Source organism: Urocitellus parryii, chromosome 12 (assembly GCF_045843805.1).
Source record: "Urocitellus parryii isolate mUroPar1 chromosome 12, mUroPar1.hap1, whole genome shotgun sequence".
Taxonomy (NCBI): domain Eukaryota; kingdom Metazoa; phylum Chordata; class Mammalia; order Rodentia; family Sciuridae; genus Urocitellus; species Urocitellus parryii.
In genome coordinates, this window is record NC_135542.1 from 75,697,614 (window position 1) to 75,718,273 (window position 20,660).

General features: G+C 40.1%; 1 protein-coding gene across 2 annotated transcripts in view; it reads left to right on the forward strand.

The window, feature by feature from the left end:
• Positions 1–20,660, forward strand: part of Eml6 (EMAP like 6) — a 258,148-nt gene that overhangs the window by 184,131 nt on the left and 53,357 nt on the right. For both annotated transcript variants that reach the window (XM_026399927.2, XM_026399928.2), the window contains exons 18-24: positions 892–1,094; positions 3,314–3,425; positions 3,694–3,821; positions 8,045–8,186; positions 11,107–11,259; positions 11,775–11,906; positions 18,525–18,613. In XM_026399927.2, the coding sequence (XP_026255712.2) occupies positions 892–1,094; positions 3,314–3,425; positions 3,694–3,821; positions 8,045–8,186; positions 11,107–11,259; positions 11,775–11,906; positions 18,525–18,613 (959 nt within the window). The remainder of the gene's footprint in view (positions 1–891; positions 1,095–3,313; positions 3,426–3,693; positions 3,822–8,044; positions 8,187–11,106; positions 11,260–11,774; positions 11,907–18,524; positions 18,614–20,660) is intronic.

A 20,660-nucleotide genomic window follows, 5' to 3' on the forward strand; every position in this document is an offset into this window, starting at 1 on the left:
CCAAGCTTAATCTTTTTTTTTAATATTCTTTTTAGTTGTAGATGGACACAATCCCTTTATTTTATTTATTTATTTTCATGGGGTGCTGAGGATTGAACCCAGCTAGGCAAGTGCTCCACCACTGAGCTACAATCCCAGCCCCTCCAAGCCTAATCTTACGATGCACAAAACATAAACAGGCTACAGTTCCGATGCTTTCCACTTGTAAAGGAAGGAGAATTGGTGGTATGTGTGGAGAGCCAACCTGGGTGCAGAGGTCCTAAATGGAGCTGGGTGTCTCAGCAATAGGGAGCACTGGGAAATGGGAACACCAAGGGAAAAAAACCTGATGGTTTGTCACTATAGATACCACCTTCTTCTACATGACAATTGGTTCTCACCCCCAAATTGCTGTGAGAAAAATTGAGGCAGAACATATATAGCATGTTTATATTTTACATGTTCAGCCAGTCCTGACTATTTTTGATCAGCATTCATGAAGGCTTTCCTTGTACCCCAAGACACTTGGTCAACCTTTCCTCTGGCTGGCACAAAACTTTCACTGAGCCTTGGTTAGATGCAAACCTTAGTCTGAGATGCATATTGTTTCCTTTCTCTAGCCAGATCCTACTTCCTTAAAGGCAGGAACTCTTGCTTTTCATCTTTATATTCCCCAGCATTGAGCACTGTCAGTTTGCCTGCTACAAAATAGGGACTCACTAAATACTGAATGAATGAATGAGAAACACTTCTATGTTATTTTTATTTATGATATACTCCATCATTTTTACACATCTTTCTACATATAACGCTCACACTCTGGGCCTTTCATTGAAGAAAATAGTCTTCCCGTATGCTTATAGAAGGTACCAACTTTTTTTTAAAGTAATGTTTACTCTGGGTCTACTCCAGGTGGGGGCTTCACCTCTAAAAGAGGAATTTTTGGAAGTTCTGGAAAACTGGAAACCATGATGTGTGTCTCTTACGGGCGGATGGAAGATCTGGTGTTCTCAGGAGCAGCTACTGGAGATATTTTTATTTGGAAAGATGTCTTACTACTGAAGACAGTGAAAGCTCACGATGGGCCTGTGTTTGCTATGTACGCGTTGGATAAGGTGTGGTATGATTTTCAGAATTCTTTTCCTCATCAGCCCTCCAAAATTATAAGGTAGTCTCAAAAGCCTGCTAAGAGGATGCCTGGATCTAAAAATAGTCCTGATTTAGGAAGCTGTTATCATGGAAGCTCCCATCAAAGGAAGATAAGGAGAATGCAGATATTTTTATAGTTTCTCTTTTGTTTCTTTATGTGCAATTTCTCCACTTTTTCACACTTGTATTTCTAGCTTTCACCACTAAGAGCCCTTTAAGTGTCCGGATAAATGGGAACTCTGTAGCAGAAGAGTCCTGAAGTATTTCTTCATTGCTGGCTCTTCAGTGACACAATGGATCAAGACCAGGAAGTCCCAAGTGGTTGGATTATTGTTTTACACATCAATTAGTTATGAGCAGAAGTTCTGTTCATAACCAGCTTGCTTCTGTGTAGACAGGTTTAGCTTTTTCTGAAAGTGTTAAATTTGTGAAGTCTGCTCATGGGATGTAATTCCACTCCCACTCATCTTAGTCTGTCTGCCTAGCTACCCACCTGTTTGCGGTGTTCCCTTACAAAGTGACCTTTACCTTCAGTGCTTTAAAAATACTCTTCACAGTCAACTTGCCTGCAAATACCGGTTTTTTCATTCATTTCTAATTTGCGGTGATACCAGTTTCTCTGTGCTCTCTGACCTCCAGTCTGAGCCATCAACACACCTAAGTAAGCAAACCCTCATTTTTCCACTTACCTTTCCCAGGTACATGCTGATCCCACAACAGAAGTCAGTTCTGTTGTTGCATAATTACGATAGTAGTTTTAGTGCTTAAGCTGTATTCTACTGGCAATTTGTTTGGGGTTAAATCGCAGATGTTAGAAAAGATTCAAGCAGAATTCAAAGTTGTGTAGTCCTAGAAGTTGGTGTGGTATAACTTGGGAAAACTCTTATTATTTGGGAAGTTAAATTGCAAAATCATGGGGGGGGGAATAAACAAGGGTATCACAATATAAAGTACTCCATCTAAATTTAACTTGGGGATTGAATCTTCCTGGCTACAAATTCTATGTCGTTGTCCTCAGTAGCATGGGAAATTGCTTCAAAGATCCCACACCTCTGTGAATACCAAAATCTAAGAATGATCCAGTCCCTTTCATAAAATGACATAGTGTTTGTATATAACTTTTGTAAATGTTACAATACCTAATATTGTAAATACTATATAAATACTTGTAGTTCTGAATTTTTTAGGGAATAATGACAAGAAGAAAAGTATTACAGATGCAGTGCTTTTATTTCCCTTATATTTTCAATCCTCCAAAGATTCAGAGGGCCAATTATAATAAGGATATTTAATGTATTAAACTCCAAAGTAGTATTTCCTGTGAGCTTCATTGAAGTGCATTAAATTAAAAGTTTGAGAAAATAACTCAGTATTTTTTCTTTAAAAAAAAAAAAAACTTCCATGAACATTTGGTGTATATGATAAATTGCCAGAAAGGAAAACTAATGAAGCCAATAAATCATAAGCTGGAACAAGAATGAAGATCACTGTTCAGTAGAAGAATGTTCAGCATGTTAAGCTTTTTACTTTCCAGGTTTTATAAAAATTAATCTGGATATTAATTATTATGGAAATTATTGAACAAAACAGCAATATGACTTCATAATATTAAGTACTTAAGTTATTCTTAACAACAAATAATATTTTATCTTGGAAGTTCCTAGTTAATCTCTTAAATATTTAACAATTCCCCCTGCACTGGACCTAGCACCTCACACATGCTAGGCAAGCCCTCTACCACTGAGCTACATCCCCAGTCCTTGACAATTGTTTTTAATTGTGATGTTAATCCCAGTTCATTTGGTGGGTATATATGAGATACCAGGAGCTCTGCTAGGTTTTGAGGCTCTTCCTGTCCTATGGGAATCCATGTTCTGGTTGGGGATCCTGGGCACAGAACCAGCCAGACAATCAAATCCAATGGGCAAGTGCTGACCAGTGGTCTGAAGAAAAGTAATCGACACCCAATAAAAAGACACCCAATAAAAATGTGTTTAATCTTCCTAGAGAGATGCTTCCAGGACATGTTACGTGAAGACTGTTATCACCAGATTTTTTCAGTCTTATATACTTGGAAAGAAAACGTACACAAAGCTGCCTTACCCAAGAGGCAGTCCTATTGGGGCCAGGTGGGTGAGTGGCCATTTTGCCGTGTATAAAATACCTGCCATCTGTGCCTTTACAGGGCTTTGTAACGGGTGGAAAAGATGGAATCGTGGAGCTCTGGGATGATATGTTTGAGAGATGCTTGAAGACTTATGCCATTAAAAGAGCAGCGTTGTCAACTAGCTCAAAAGGTGCCACTCCTGAATATGCTGTAGAAGCCTTTCTGTTCGTGGGAATGGAAAAGACAGTACTAAATATCTTGTAGTAATAGCTCATAACCCAGCCAGTTCTCTTTCTTACATAGTTAGGACTTTTAGTCCCTGGTAGAAACATCAAGGATGATTGTCCAGTACCTAGCACTTTGGATTTTTTTTATGTTTGATTTTTTATAGTTCCAATCTATAGTAAGAGTCAGCCTTGTCATTGTATTCAATGCAATATCCCCTCCCCACCCCCCAGGCCTGCTTTTGGAAGATAACCCTTCAATTCGTGCCATCACTCTGGGACATGGTCATATCCTGGTGGGAACAAAAAATGGAGAGATTCTGGAAATCGATAAGAGTGGCCCAATGACTCTGCTGGTTCAGGTACCATGTTTGTACATGTCGTAAACCACAGTCGACAACAGGACTGGGACTAGGTTAAGGCAAGAGGGCTCCTTAGGGTTCAAAGCCTGCTTAACCCCTCCCAGGATTGTGCTGTGCCGGATACCTGCTGAACTCGGCCCTCTGCTTAGGGTTTTGCCAGTAAAGGACAGAGATCTGGTCTCATCTGAGCCTCAGTGGAAGAAGGGACCCCTTTCAGTCTCACTCAGGTTATTAGCAGAATTCAGTTCCTTGTGCTTATAGGACTGAGGCTTCATTTTTTGCTGGCTCTTGGCCAGAGGCCACCTTCAACTGCTAAAAACTGTCCACAGTTCCTTGGCATATAGGGTCTCCAATAGCCACTTGGTTTTTCAAAGCCAGCAAGAAAGAAAAAAATTATATACTACAACCTTATATAATATAATCATATTATCACATACATCTCGTCGTGAACATTCTGTCACTTCTGCCATGTTCTCTTGTTTGAAAACAAGCCACAGGTCAGGCCACACTCAGAGGGAGGTGATTATGCTACAGTGTGAAAACTAGGAGGCTTGCAAGGATCCCCCTGCAAGTCCGTCCATTAAGGTCCACCCTGCCACACACAGAATACCCCCACAAGAGCTGTATGCCACGACAGTACCTGTTCGCATCGCATCATCCAAATCAGGCTCAAATATGGACAAGGTCCTCTCCATCTGTTTATCCATAAAACTAAGCCACATTATCCACTTCCTACAAATGTGCAAGTGCTTCATCAGATCCTGTGCCTCACTTAGTTCTCAGCCTTCTCTCCCGTGGCCACATTAATATCTTTAATGTCCTTCCCCTTCAAGAATCCTACTTAAGTAAAATCAGAAGAAAATGAACATCAGCAGTGTCCTCAAAGAGCAGAGAGATGATAAAATCACACCTCGGGGGTGGGAGATGGGAGGAAGTCCCTCCTGGTCTGGTGATGCATAGAGCAAACCAAACCTGTGGGGAGTTGGGGAGCTTCACTTCATTCCCCAGATCCTATCCATGCCTGCAGGCTTGCTGCATTAAGGGCTAACTCCAAAATCCCACTGAGAGAATCCCTCTGACTTGCTGTATCCTGGGGAACAGGTCTGTATACACAACATGGCTCAGAATTCCATGCAAGATTTTGAAAATACATATGCCCAAGCCCACCCTGAATATGCTAAATAAGAATCTGCTTACCAAAAACCAAAATAAAACAAAAAAACACTCAATCAAATCTCAAAACCTCTAGCTAATTGTGCCAGGTAGCCGGGCTAAAAACCATGCTCAAGGTAATTCCTTGAGGCATGACTTATTTGTTATCAGGTATTCTGGCTTCTGTTATTTCCTTTCAAACTAACATCTTCTTCTTTTTGGCCGTAGGTCTTATTTTTTAAATGCGTGTACTAGTGCATTATAGTTGTACATACTAGCGGGGTCCATTTTCGCATAATCGTACATGCATGAAATTTAATTTGGTCCGTTTCAGTTCCCAGCCTCCTCTTTCCCTCCCCGCCTCCCTCCCTCTACTCCCCTTTCTCTACTTTCCTGGTCTTCCTTCTATTTATTTACTTTTATTAATTGATGCTTTATAGATGTACATAAAGGTGGAATCCCTGTGGTATCTTTATGTATGCACATAGTGTAATTGTGTCAAATTCGTTCTGAGTTTTCTTCTCTTTCCCATCTCTCTTCCTGCCCCTTCAATCTCCTTCTGATCTTCCCTCTAATCTTATGAGATCTCACCCCTCCCCATCTTCTCCCTTATTTTGCTCTAGCCTTCCTGTATGAGAGAAAACATTTTACCCTTGATTTTCCGAGTCTGGCTTATATCACTTAGCATGATATTCTCCAGCTCCATCCATTTACTGACAAATGACATAATTTTATTCTTCTTTATGGCTGAGTGAAACTCTATTGTGTATATATAACCACATTTTTATTATTCATTCATCTGTTGACAGGCATCTGGGCTGGTTCCATAATAAGTTCTTACTTAATATTATTGAAAAGTATTTGTTTTCGACCCCCAAATGTTTGGGAGTTTGAATTGTTTCCATCCATACTGTATTGCTAAATACTTTGCAAGATTTATACTGTAACATGATTTGACACTTAAGATTTAAACTGTTTTCTAATTTTGTGAAGTGTTATGTTATAATTGAGATTATTTTGTTTAAGTATGTTTTAAAACTGATGGTCAAGGCTTTTCACATTTTGGTTCTTTAAAATTCTATTCTTTCCTATATTTCATTCTGTTGCTCTAATAATAACCTCCACCATCACTTACTGAGCACCCAGTATGTGTCAGTCAGTGCCATTGTATGGCATTTCTCTCTCATCACCAGTACAGCTTTGTACAGACTGTCTTATAAGTGAGGGACCAAAGCCCAACACATGCCCACAGTCACATACTGAGGACTGCAGATCTAGGACTCAAGCCAAGACCTATCAGATACTAGCCCCTTCTCTTCCACTACACCAGGCTGTTCCCACAGGTTTATTGGTCATGGACAAGGTTCAGCTCCCTGAGATGTTGGTGACCAGGTGAGCAGGTAGGGATAGGAGTTTCCTGTTCCCTCAGATCACAGTGCTGACCTGGGAGAAGACAAACTAAATGTAAGACTGCCATCTGCCCTGCAGTAGGAAGATTTCAGAAGCCCTTTTCTGGTTACACTTGGAAAGGATCATTTATTGTTTCAGAGAAGGAAGGCTAGTTTGGAGGAGAGGGAATAAGTGATGTGCAGTGAATTATGAAATTTCCATTGTGCATACTTTTTGAATATAATCAACTGTTACATAGTTTGAGGGTGATTAGTAGCAAAATAAGATCCAAGGCCCATTTCCTTGTGTCATTCAAGATACTTCTGGCCTGTCTACTCCTGTGTTATACAGGAATTGAAATAATTAGATTAAGGAAATATGATTTTGAAAGTAAGTATGAGGCAGCAGTTTGAAAGGTCTTCCGGATCTGCAACCCTGTCCTCAAGTAAAATGTCCAAAAGGGTTTGACCCATAGAAAGGCCCCTGCAGGGCCAGTCTGGGAGGATATGGGACACCTGTGCTGTCTCTGATTGTGTCTCGGGGTGGGAGGCTTCTGAAGAATAAGAAACTAGGGATGCAAGGTATGTCCAGGGATAATAAATGAAAAAAAACAATATCTTTCCACTTTAACTGCACATTTTCTCAGATATTTGAATGTCAGTTGTATTTGGAACTTTCCATATTCTACCAAATTATTGTTTTGCTCAAATAGTCTTCCAACTAAATTGAAATCATCCAATTTCTCTTTGGAACACCACCTGTTCCCACTAAGCATTCCAGCTACAGTCACCTTTCAGATGCCTTTCATGGTCTTTCTATTTGCTTCACTATGAAAAGTCTTTTTATAATTAGTCGCTAAAAATCAGAAATTCAGTAAACAATCTAGTTTATTTATTGCTCCGTAGCACTAATCTCTCCTTTATACTCCTTTACTGAATGATAGATTATAGTAATTAAATTTATTTCCTTCCTGCTAAGTGTTCGTTTTTTTTTTAAATAATGTTTTCTCTGTTATTTTTTTAAGTGTATGCATGGTAAGATACAGGTTGTGGAATTGGTCCTGTGCATATTAAGCCCCTTTCAGTTTTCTGATGTTTATTGTTGGCACATGTAGAAAGCAATTTGTGAACAAATGCTGATTCTGAGCTATACTCAGGGCAAACAAAAGAAAAATTTAAATTTATTTCAAATGCTATGCAAAGGACTAACATTGTATAAATAAGAATATTGCTGTCCCAGTCCATGACAAAGATAGGTGGTACCTACTTCTTTTAGAATATCATTTTATTGGAGGAAGTGGTTTGTGTGTTTGTGATCAAGCTGTTTAACTAGGACGTACATACACACTATGTTATTCAGTGTAACACAGAATAAAAGGTGGGCATTTCACAATTCACCTGGATATTTATTTCCAAATGGGAAAATGTTTGGCCTCATACACACACAACCTGTAAGCAATTAATATCTTGCTTTTCAAAAGAATGCTTTTAGCATGATGTAGACCTAGCTTTAAGTTCATGTTCAAGTGAAAAAATTATTCAATGCAATTGTTTTGGCCTGAGGAAGTTCTGTGTGTATTCATTTCTGAACCTGACTGCTATATTCTGGGGCTGGACAGGGCTGAAAAAGGCCTTGTAGGAAGCATGAGCTGAGTTTCCATTGCCCTGGTTCCTCTCCTACAGGGGCACATGGAGGGAGAAGTGTGGGGATTGGCAGCTCACCCTCTCCTGCCCATCTGTGCAACAGTGAGTGATGACAAAACCCTTCGGATCTGGGAATTATCCTCGCAGCACCGTATGTTGGCAGTACGGAAACTCAAAAAAGGTACAGAACACCACCTTTACACATCATAAAAGTATTTACAAGCAACAGAATAGGTTGAATTCAACCATTCATTCAACTGATATTTATAGATAGCTCCTGTAATATGCCTGACCCCCAAATATGCTAGCAATAGGAATTCAGAGGTCACTGTGCAGGTAAATCTAAGCACAAGAAAGTTTTCCCAGAAGGCTGGCCTGATAGAGCAGTGCCCTGGCTCTGCTGTTCACCATTTTCCTTGTACTGCACAGACATTTGCCACCTGGGGGCAATATGTCCTTCTTCTTCTCATCGAGAGCTATGGGAGTCAGATGAAGCACATCGATTTGTAAAGAATGCTATTTATCTTTGTTACTAACAGTCTCCAGAACTTATTCCTGAAAAGTGAAGGTCAGTTATAATAGAAAAATAATACTTAATATCATACGATGAACAGCTATGTATCAAACATATCCACACTAGAATTAAGAGGAACACCAGGAGGTACCAAGTCAGCAAACATTTGCTGAGCAGCTTCTGTGTGTCAGACACTGGGGACCCCAAGGTAGTATGACTTATCTCTAGTGTCAGAAATGGACAGTATTTGAACAGAGTCCCAGCAACAGGTGGCCCATTCAAATTTGGTAATTTGAGAAGAGTCTAAAAATAGGACTCTTTATAAAGGGGGGTAGGAAATGACTGGGGATGGTACAGCACTATGCGGCTAGTACCAGCAGGTTCCATTGCAAGCCTTGGGCCCAAAGGGTGAGAGGACGGAGGGATTGCTAGAACTTTGAAAGTAGGAGCCGTGAGATGGCACCTTGAGAGGAGCTATGACCTTCAGCTAAGAGACGCAGTGACCACAGCCAGCACACAGTGACCCTGAAGGAGGCAGCTAGGGGAACAAGCACCCCAGCCTCCCTGTCTTCCTCCATCCCTCCAGTCACCTGCCATGCTCCTCCATGGCCACATAAAATCAGAAACCCTAGGGCAAGGGAGCCCCTGATATAGTCCTCCCAGGCCGGCTTAAAGCACAGAGCAGGTGGGCAAGGGTAAAAAGGAAACGTGAAGGGTAAATTGAAGCTGTCCCACACAAACCTTCCTGGGACCACTTCATCAGGCAAATGACGTTGATTGCTGAGGCTCAATGGGTCTGTAAAAGTTCTTAAGACAGGAAAGAATGAGATTGACCTTACCACATCTGTACTGGGTAGTTTATAAGCAAATAGACATGTGTTCTAGAGGAATATGTAAAATGAAAACCAGCGTCAAGATAGCAGTTAACAGTGGTGAGCTCTCGACCCTGCTGGCACTACACATTCAGTCTGCACAGAAACCCAGCAGCTGGCCTCTCTTATTACCACTTGCAGATTAGGAAACTGATTAGGCACAGGGTACTTTAGTAGTTTTCCTAAGGTCACAGCTAGTAAATGGTGGAACTGAATTCAAACACAGGCAGGGTGGCCCCAGAGAGCCCACCTGTGGCTACCACATGATGTGGTCTCCCTCCACCACATTGTCTCTTTACCCTACATGCCTGGGCCTGGTAAGTGGTGGAGCCAGGATCCCAGCCCAGGTGAGAGTCTCAAGCACGTATTTAATCACTACAAGACTGAATGGTTTGGCCTCTAATTTATAATGGGGAAATGAAAACAGGTCCTCAGTGTGGAGAATTCAAATGTCAGTCGATGGACTTTATTCCCTGGGTTAAAAATTAGTTCAAAGGAACAAGTATCAATACATCTTAGATAGGACGATAGTTCAACCCAGTTTCCTCCAGTTATTCTGGTATAATCATTAACAGCTCCCATTTTTCACTTTCAAAAGTGCCCTGGTGTGTACAGTCAGTTATGGTTTTCCTAATCCTGATGAGTCTCTGAAAAGCAGGCTCATCTTTTCATTCTCTCGTTACCAGCACCATGATTGACTTTCGAGTAAGCAAATAAATGCCAAGTGAACGAATGATGCAATATATCATTTAGTTGAGTCAGTTTGAAGTTCCCAACATGACCATAGCTTTCGGTATACTATGAACAGTGACTGGAGTTCAGTTTGAGATGCCTCAGCACAAGGCTGTATGGCCACTACATGGCTGTGCTTACCACAGTTGTGACAGCAATCTGAAATGGATTGTGGTGATGGTTGCACAGTTCTGTGATCATAATAAGAACTATTAGATTCTATACTTTGGGTGAAATGTATGATATATAAATTACATCTCAGTAAAGCTATTTGGAAAAAAAAATGGTCACAGGGATGGGTATGTTCTTTAGTAGGCTTTCTACTAAACATACCTCCTCAAAGTTCATGCTCCTCACTTGGAAATGCCACACCAAGCAGCAGAAAGCATGGCTCATGCAGCACCACCATCCATATGCTGCTTAGTTTCAGAAAGCCCCCCCTTGAGAGAATGCTGTTATATTGCCTTCTTCCTGTGACAGAAGAGGCAGGTCCAGAATCTTCCACCTCTAGAACTGTGCATTATACATGAGGCAGAGAAGTGGGGGTGAATAATGAGATTTTTCAAATATAACAAGTTTGTACATAAGGCACAATATCCAAAAAGCAGTCTCTAGAAATTTTCTTGCAGAACTTAACATTCTTAAATATTTCCTCTTTCCTGAGAAAGCCAAGTAGAGGATATATTAATCTTTTCCTCCTTTCTGCTGTTCGCCCAAATTGTCTTTTGGAAAATCCAGGTATTTAGATACTAAGAAATAAATGATCAACCTTATGAAAATTGGAAATCTTTTTGACATTATGATGATTGTCCTCGGATTTGAAGGAAAGAGATGTTTGAAGTTACGAAGTTTCAGTTCTCATCAGTGTAGTGTTTAAGATCCAGTCACGTGTCCATTTGTAATGCCCGATGCAGGTTTTAGCCATCTCTCCATTTGGTTTGCTGGTGCTGGGTGGCAAGTGTTCTATGTGGATTCTTTCGTAGGTGGAAGATGCTGTGCCTTCTCCCCTGATGGGAAAGCCTTAGCAGTGGGCCTGAATGACGGGAGTTTCCTGGTGGTGAATGCTGACACCGTTGAAGACATGGTGTCTTTCCATCACAGAAAAGAAATGATCTCTGATATTAAATTTTCAAAAGGTAAAGATGACAGTGGAGACTGAGAAATGTCACAGTCTTGGAGCAAAAAAAGAATTATGAGAATGAACTATTTTATTTATTTTTACAATTCCTTTTTAAGCTATTTTTTATTCTTTTTATTTATACATGACAGTAGAATGTATTTTGACATACATACATGGAGCATAACTTCCCATTCTAGTGGTCGTACATGATGTGGAGTTACACTGGTTGTGTATTCATATATGAATGTAGGAAAGTTATGTCTGATTCATTCTACTGTCTTTTCTATTCCCATCCTCCCTTCCTTCCTTCCTTCCCTTTTGTCTAATCCAGTGAACTTCTATTCTTCTCCCCACTCCTTTATAGTGTATTAGCATCCACATATCAGAGAGAACATTCAGCCTTTGGAAACCAAAAAAGCCAAAGAATAAACTATTAAATGTCTCTTTGACCTTGTTCCTATTTTACTAGTTTCTTGGAAACAAATTCCCATATAAAGTATTTTGGTGTTAACTGCACGTTTATCTTCATAGATACAGGAAAATATTTAGCTGTGGCATCCCATGATAACTTTGTGGATATTTACAATGTACTGACAAGCAAGAGGGTTGGCATCTGTAAAGGAGCTTCTAGTTACATTACACACATTGACTGGGACTCTAGAGGTAAAGTATGTTGTGACTTTTAAGGTATAATTCTGTTTTTTTTTTTTAAAAAAAAAAAACAATGTCCATTCATATATTGTTTCTAGAGAAAAAGTTGAGTTTTAGAAAAAAGTTGGGCAAGGGGAACTCACAGTAATATAATGTACTATAAATTTGTAGCCTAGAAGCAGCTGTCATTACCATTTTGGGTGTTTTTCCATATTTTAAAAATAATTGTTATTGTTGTCATCATTGTTGATTCAGGTCATTAAGTTTTAGGACTGTTGCAGACACACAGTGCCTTCTGTTACCACACAAACCACGACCTTGCCTTTGGGTTCAGCAGGCTCTGTCCTTACCCTGGGTTTCTTCCTCCTTCCCACTTTCCCCTTTTCTCCACCTCCTGGAGAACTGCCCCTAAAAGCTCCAGCAATTTCCATATTCCAATGGAGACAGAAAGCCAGATCCAGCTTGCCTAAAGTCCCTTGGCTTTCCCAAGCTCCCAGCCTACCCTCTGCCTCATCCAAGTCATGCCCACAAATGTCATGAAGACCTGTTTATTTAATACATCAAGCTTCTACTACCATTTGTAAAGACTTAAGCCAGAAAATATGGAGGATCTAGAAGTGAGACATGGCCCCTCTCTGTGGAACTTACAGCCTTTACAACTTAGTGAGAGACATGCTTGGGCTGAACTAACACAAGAACAAGAACATAAACTGGGTAAGGTGTGGAGGGGTGAGTCATAGGAAGTGGTGAGCCCAGGCTAGGATGGGTCTAGTCAATATTGAGGTGGGATATCAGTGATATAGAGTAGGTGACTTTTAGATCCTATCCTAGTGATTTGGCTGATGTTTAGAGGCTGGAACAGGCAATTAGGAATGGGCAGGGTTGGTGCTTTTAAAGAAGTCATGGTCCGTTTTGGAAGAAAAGCACCAGCACACTTTGTGCTCTGAGGAAGAGGCTCCCCGGGGGAATCCATGGAGCCTTCATAAAAGGAATGGCCTTCCAGGTGGATCTTTAAAGATGCACAGAAACTCACCAAACAGTAAAGTCAGGGAAGAACACCAGGCGAAGGGAATGTGGCCTGCAAAGCCTCGAAGGTGGAAAGAACAGGAGGTTAAGAAGTGGTGAGTAATGCCCAGTGGGCAGGATGCAGGGGAAGCAACGTGGAAAGGCAGTAAAAAGGGACTCTTGCCTTATGCTAGGAAGTTAACATTGAACTTTATTTCACAGGCACTAGGTGACTCCAGGTTATTTAGAGCAGGGCATTCTCTACCATCTCAAGGAAGAAATGAACCTAGAGTTGGACAGCATCTAATGTAAGTCAGAGAAAGAAGTGACAAGGGCCTGGGCCAAGAAGAGGTTACTTCCAAGACCCCAGAGTGTTTCTTAAAACAATAGGCGGAGACTAGGGCTCAGCAGTCTTTGTGCTGGGCAGGTTTTTGGTTGTGGCTGGACCTGCCTCATTGGAATTCAGGCTATTTCAGCTTTATAGCCTGCAGGAGTTTTATAGAGTACAGTAGATAGAGGAAGGCATGAGATTTATTGTAAGAGGTACAAGAACCCAACAAGGGCAAAGGGAGATCAGATAAGTCCCGTTTGCTTTCATGTCAGGGACGTGCCAGCCACAGTGCTGAGAGCTTAGGCTGAAATTTATGATCAGGCAGGACACTGAGTGCCTGAGTCACTTAGGAACTTGGGAGGCCAAGTGGGTAGGCGGAAGCAGCTGTTTCTCAAACCCCTTCTTTGATATTCCTTGTTTTATCATTTGAAAAAAGCAGTGATTTCCCCTTTTTATTCTCCTCTAGTTGAGATAGGGTATAATGACTTTTATTTGAAATCCACCACACACAAACACGCCACCTGTCACAGGTGTGACATCTCACCACCACAAGTACTATTAAGGGCTAAAACTTATTACCTATTATTGAGGGCCAAAAGAAAATGAGTTATATGAAGACAAAGTTTTCATTGGGAGGATTTTTCAGAAAATTATTTTTAATGGTGGCAAAATACATATGCAATTGATCATCTTGATCTTAAATATACAGTTCAAGGCATTCATGTTGTTAGGCAACCATCACCACTAATCATCCTCTTTTCACCTTGTAAAACTGAAACTCCATACCCATTAGACAGTGACTGCCCATCCCTCCAGTCCCTGGCAACCACTATTCTGCTTTGTTTTTACAAATAGACTATTCTAGGACCTCATAGAGGTAGAATTGCACAGTATTATTTTTTTTGTAACCAGCTTATTTTACTTAGTATAAGGCACCCAGGGTTCATCCATGCTATAGCTTGTGTCAGAATTCCCTTCCTTTTTAAGGCTGAATAATATCCATATTTTGCTTGTTTGTTCCTCTGTGGATGGAGACTTGAGCTGCTTTCACATTTTAGCAGTTGTAAATAATACTACTGTGAACCTGGGTGCAAAATATCTTTTCAAGATCCTGCTTTCAGTTCTTTGGCGTGTGTAGCCAGGAAGGGGACTTCGGGATCATATGTAGTTCTATTTTTAAGTTTATGAAGAACCACTGTCCTATTTTTGACAGCAGCTGCACCATTTTACTTCATTACCAACAGTACACAAGGGTTCTACTTTTCTACATCCCTGCCAACACTTGTTATTTTCTGTTTTTATTTTGATAGTGGCCACCCTAATGGGTATTTTGGGAAGTACCAGGGGCCGGGAGAGCAGGTAAAGGTATCAGGGATTGAATCCAGGGGAGCTTACCCACTGAGCCACATCCCCATCCCTTTTTTTGTTTTTAAGACAGGGTCTCACGAAATTGCTTAGGCTAAGTTGCTGAGGCTGCTCTCAAATTTGCAAACATCCTGCCTCAACCTCCCAAGTCACTGGGATTGCAGGTGTGAACCTCCACACCCGGCTCACTGTCATTTTGATGTACATTTGGAGAATTGTTTTTTGTTTGGTTTTTTGTTTTGTTTTGTTTTTTGTTTTTTAATTCTGCGAGTGTGCAGGTCCTGTGTCAGATACTGGGGATTAAAGAGGAGTAAGTCCAGGATGGAAAGCACAAGATCTTGGCTAAGATCAGTGTGTCACTGCCATGGTAGGTCTTGGATAAGGATCTGTGTCAGGTGCCTCCTCTAGAAGCCGTCTCCCACTTGGTGGGAGAGGGGCAAAATTTACTATGTCTATAATTCTACCCAAGTCCAGCCTCCTGGAGCTCAGACCCACAGAAAGGGGACTGGGAGTAAGGAAGAGGAAGCCAACGTGATTGTGGTGGTGGGATGTCACACCTGTGATGGGTCCCTTCAGTCAGGTGAGGGTGTGAGACCAAATGGTTTCTATGACTTGAGTATAAAGTAGAATGCTTGTGATTTTTAGAGAGGAATTATACCATTTGGAGAATAAGAACAGGTCTACCCATGAATCTTCCCTGGTTTAATTCCAGTCCCATTAGCTATGAGACATGTCATCCTGATATCCAGGTCCCAAAATGCCTGGAGAATGTGCCACGCTGCCTTAGGACCAGGCTACCCTTCCACAGAGGGGGCCTGGAGGGTCTGGCTGGGGCAGCGAGCAGAATTTAGAAGCAGGGATCTATTTCATTCCTTTGATCTGTCAGAAATAGTGAAAGCATTTGCCAGAGCCAGCTGGCTCCTCAGGGCAGAGATGGCGCAGCTGTGACAGCCTTCCGGCCCTCAGCCTGCAGCAATCGCAGGTCCCAGGAAAACCGGAAAGTGCATCCACCTTTTGCAGAAACATCAGATACTCTGAATGAAAGTTCCTGTGTGTGATGCTAGAGAAATAATATATGGAAAGAGAGAAAACACGGAAGCATTCTATTCTTGTAGCATATTCTAGATGCTACAAGTTCATTTCTAGAAATGTGGTCTTTTGCCAATTAACAGTTTGAGCCATCGTAGGACACTTCCTTTCTATTTTCATTGCAAATGGGCCTGATAAGTCTGATACATGTAGTACGACTTTGGGAATTATTCTAACCAGTAAATTATGTGGCGACTGGAATAACACATGTGACTCACTTTGTGGACAATAAAACTGTGTGCCTGAAAGATGTCTGATTTACTCTACCTTAGTAATGAGGACAGTGTTTCAGTCCCCTCATTCTGCATAAGCAGACTTCTAGTGAATGAAGACTTGAGAATTCCAAAAGGATAGGGTTCCTATTTTTCAGAAGGAATTACGTATGGGTTTTATCCCATCTTTTTCTTCTTTGCCCCTTCTCTGCCCTCTTAAGATTTCAGTGGTGATATATCTAGGTCTGTATGATATAGATATAGATCCACAGCAGCAGAGAGAAAAGAGTAGTGACCTAAATATTTTCTCTATGCTTAAAAAAATACATAATAATAACAGCAGTAAATTTCAGGGGGCTATAAGCATACCCATAAATTTGCCTTCCTAACCCAAGAATAGATTTTTTTAAATTATTCACCTCCTAGGTTAAGAAATAGAAACCCAAACTAGCTTAACTTTTAAAATAATAATGAAGCACCGTTCGCCAGAGAGATCTAGGAATATCTGATAGAATCTAGAACAGGAAGCCGTATCTCCAGAGAAACTGGCTTTAGGAATGAACTAGAAAATAGAGACTGAGCAAGCAGTTCCTCTCCTGTTCCCCTCCTCCTCTGTGGCAGCTGCTCTTGGCACCCACTGCTCTTCTGGGCCTGTGTCTGCCTTGGGCCTCTCAGCATAGCCCAGTCTCAGCTGCCCCCAAATGCATTCATGATCCCAAAGTCACATCTCATACCAGCTGCGCCCTCCTGGGTCACTGTCTGTGTCTAGAGTTAAACTTGATCATAGGGGCCTGGGCCTCAGTGGGAACCAGTTCTCAGAAAGGAGTACCGACAGTGGGTACCCCACTAGGTGTCTGTGACACCATGTGGCACTTCTGGTGCTTGCTCTGTGTTATATTCTTATAATTGTAAATGCCTCGCTCACAATATTTTAGTCTTTTGTTGCTGTTCATTCAGATGTTAGATTTTTTTTTTAAGCAAGTATTATCTTTAAAACTAGTGTAAAGTGCACTGTTGGGATCATCTGAGAATTACAATCCTCTGAGTTCTCTTAGTATCTCTTAGCCAAAAATTCATCTAAAACTTTGCCACATTCAAAGAAGATCTTCACTGAATCCTTTAATCCTCTTCCCACATGCTTTGTTATCTGCAATCACTTTTGAAAGCCCTAGAAATATAATTGCAGATATATTTAGTTCTTTGGAAAAGTATTGATTACTCATTTTCTTCAAAAGCTAAAAAGACGAAGATAATTTAATTCCCTCTTTTCTCATTTGTATTTGATTAGCCATGAAGTCAGAAAACAATATCCATTTTAGAGGACATGTTTTCAGATTCCCTTGCTCCTATGAGTCAAGGGAGCTGCCCCAATCAGCCATGTGCTAACTCACCAGATTAGAAACAGAATTCAGTAAAGAAATAAAAGAATCTTGCATTTAATTTATCACTCTTTAAGGTTAGCTGAGCTAGATTTCAGACCCAGCTGGTGCCTACTTAAACATTAAAGAATGTGATATAACCACAGAGTTCTTTTGTGGGGCATTTTGGGGGGCATTTTTTTCCCAAGGACATTTTAAGACTACTAGATATACTTAGATGTGGGGGTGGGGGGTGAAAGAAGGAAGAAGGTTATTTTATACAGACATATGCTGAATTCTTTGTAGATCAAATATTATGATGTCTGAGATTTGCTTCAAAATAAACTGTGGTGAGATGGTCAGAGGAGTTTATGAGACAGGCCTGGCCATGAGTGCCTCATTGAAGCTGGACAATTCCATATCTGTTTGAAATTTTCATAATTAAAAAATGCTAAAAAAAATAACAGACCATGTATATATCTTGAGACTTTAAAATTTTCAAGCCAAAAAAGATTATTGCCATCATAGGAGGGAAACTAGGAAATCTATTCTTTTTCAATATTAATCAAAATTAAGATGATAGTTCTATGTCAGACTGAAAGATTATATTTGCTTAACATTCTGTTTGCAGTTAGTCTCATCTTTTCCAACTTCCAAGTAAGACAGGGTGGGGAAGAAAGCATTTATAGTTTGTTTTATGTGTCCTTTCTGTTTCTAAATTTGTTTGCTGCTATGCTGGACATCCAATCCAGGGCCTCACGCAAGCTGGACAAGTGCTCTTCCACTGAATTGTATCCCCAGCCGCTCAGTTTCTAACTTTAAAGGCAAATTTACAATTTAGACCTGAGTAAATGCAATGCACACAACAAGGATCTTGCCTCAAATGCTAGAATTTTTGCAAAAGCCATTTGCTTCACTTCATTTATATGCTAAGAGACAACAGGGGAAAGTACAAATAAATTGATTTTGTCAGTCTTTGAAGATTTGTAGCTATTTTCCAGTGCAACAGAGTAAAACATCAAGCTTGATTCTTCTATTGGAAGGATATTCAAGGTCAAATTTTATGAGTTCTATATTCTAAAAAATCACAGCTTTGGGACTTGTACCTTGTCATGTTATTTCTTTCACATGCCCTTCTGAATAATTTAACATGCATCTACTCAATTTATGAGACTTTGATTAGAATGAATCAAAATAGTGGTAACTTATAATTGTATAATAAAAAGATAAATGCACAACTTAATCATCTGTCTCCTTTCTGTCATCCCAGGAAAATTATTGCAAGTTAATTCGGGTGCCAAAGAACAACTTTTTTTTGAAGCTCCAAGAGGCAAAAGGCATATTATAAGACCTTCAGAGGTAACAATCATAACCAAAGCTTTAAAAAATATATTTTGTGTATAGTTAATGTGTTAACTTTAAAAAAAACTATCAATATTCACTAGTATGGATGACATTTAGCTTACCTTTAAGCTTGATCATTTCTTAAGACTGAATCATTGCTTAATTTGGTTTCCTAATTTCTGAGGACATGGAGTCACTGAACCATTGACAGAGCAGGGTAGAGTTGGCATTCTGCTTCATTTTTCTTGCCATCACACAATAAGTTAACACTTTGGATACCTATTTTTCCATTCAGCATGTCATTTTGTGCAAAGCTTTTCATGGACATATATTTTTGAAATATTTTCTCAATGTCTATTGGTGGTAATAAACAATATCATATACAATAATAACAAATTATTTTTTTAAATAAGTGGTCCACAGCCCAGCCATTCCAATGTATCAAGCTGTTTTCTTCATTCCATGTTTTTTTTTCTCGTGTCATTATTATCCTTATATGTATTTTTTTAATTGAAATCAAAGCCTCTGTAGAATGTTGAATCATAAGCATGCCTTCCTGGAAGATGGGTTTCTTTCTGGGTTAGTACCTCTTTCAGGGTCTTGGTATAATGATCTTGATTATCCAAATGTCTTTCCATGATTAAGCCCCAAGGAAGTCCTCTTGATCCTTGGAGACAAGCTGAGTCATTTGTTTAACCTTTGATGAAACAATAGGAAATATTGCTTCTTTGGAGGAGGAGGAAAGGGTATGCCACTAAGTGACAAGCCCTGGCCTCTCTGGCTTTCGTTGGCCAGTGTTGTAAAATATCACAGTACTGTCAAGCACTCCTAAAGGCAATGGGACATAGGTACGTTCATAATATTTCCATTGTTTATAAAGGGAGTATACATGTCGTACTTAAAAAATACAAGTTGTCATAGGTGACGGCATTGTGTTTTGGAAACTGATGATTACTGAATTGACATTACTCCCCAGTTCCAATTGCCTTATCTGTGATTAGTTCTCATTTTAACTTTTTTATATGAAGAAACTTACAGTCTTGAGTAAGATTCTTGTCATTCATTCACCAAACATTGGTTGAATATGCCAAGCACTGTACATTTTTTAATCTTCACAACAGCTTTAGATGAGAGTTGTCAGTCTCAATTTACAGATAAGGAAATTAGGACTGCAAGAGAGTGACAACCATGGAGCTGTGATCTAATCTGGAGGGTCCACATGTCACTCCACAGTCTGGACCCTGAGCTGCCTTGAATTTCTCCTGTGTACCTTATAAGCATCGTTATACATCATTTCAGATTTCTTTTTCCTTCCCTCTCTAGTACCCCCAAATTAGTACACCCAAATAAAATACAACCTAACCAAATGGTGGAGGAAAGCTGAGGCTGGCTTGGAACAGATAAGCAGTCATGACATAAAAGAATATGCACAAAAGGTAAATTTGGGTTATAAAGTTGACCAAAATGGAAGGGTCTTGCTCTGAAGAGTAAATTTGCATTCTCTGGTTTTATTATTCCAGAGACTGATTCCTGATGATGTGAGTTTGGGAGTCCTCCAGCTAATGTTTTCTAGGCCAACCTCCCTGGTAGTACCACTACTAAGATCACCAAAGAGATAGCTTGTCAGTTGGTCATCCACCAGTCCTTTAGCGGAGCATAAAGGGCTTTGAAAGTATTTTTCAAAAAGATTTTTTAAGAGTCAGCAATGATGAAACTCATATAAAAGCTTACCCAGAAAGATGTTAAATATGACAAATATTAAAACATCCACTTAAAAATCTACCTGATGCAGTAAGGTGGGGTTAAAGGAACAATATACTAGAGGAAAACTAGTGTGACTCCCCCTCTGTTTCCTAAGCATGCTACCTGAGGGATGCAACCTCTCCATGGGCTTCAATTGCCTTTTCCACAAAATGATGTTGAGTTTTGTAAAATGAGATTTATCTGTAAAATGAGATTGATAACTAGCACATAAAGCCAGATGTGGAGGATTAAAACAAAGCCATATGAAGTAACTGGCACACTCAGCAAATGTTAAGTGAATGAATGACATAATTAAAAA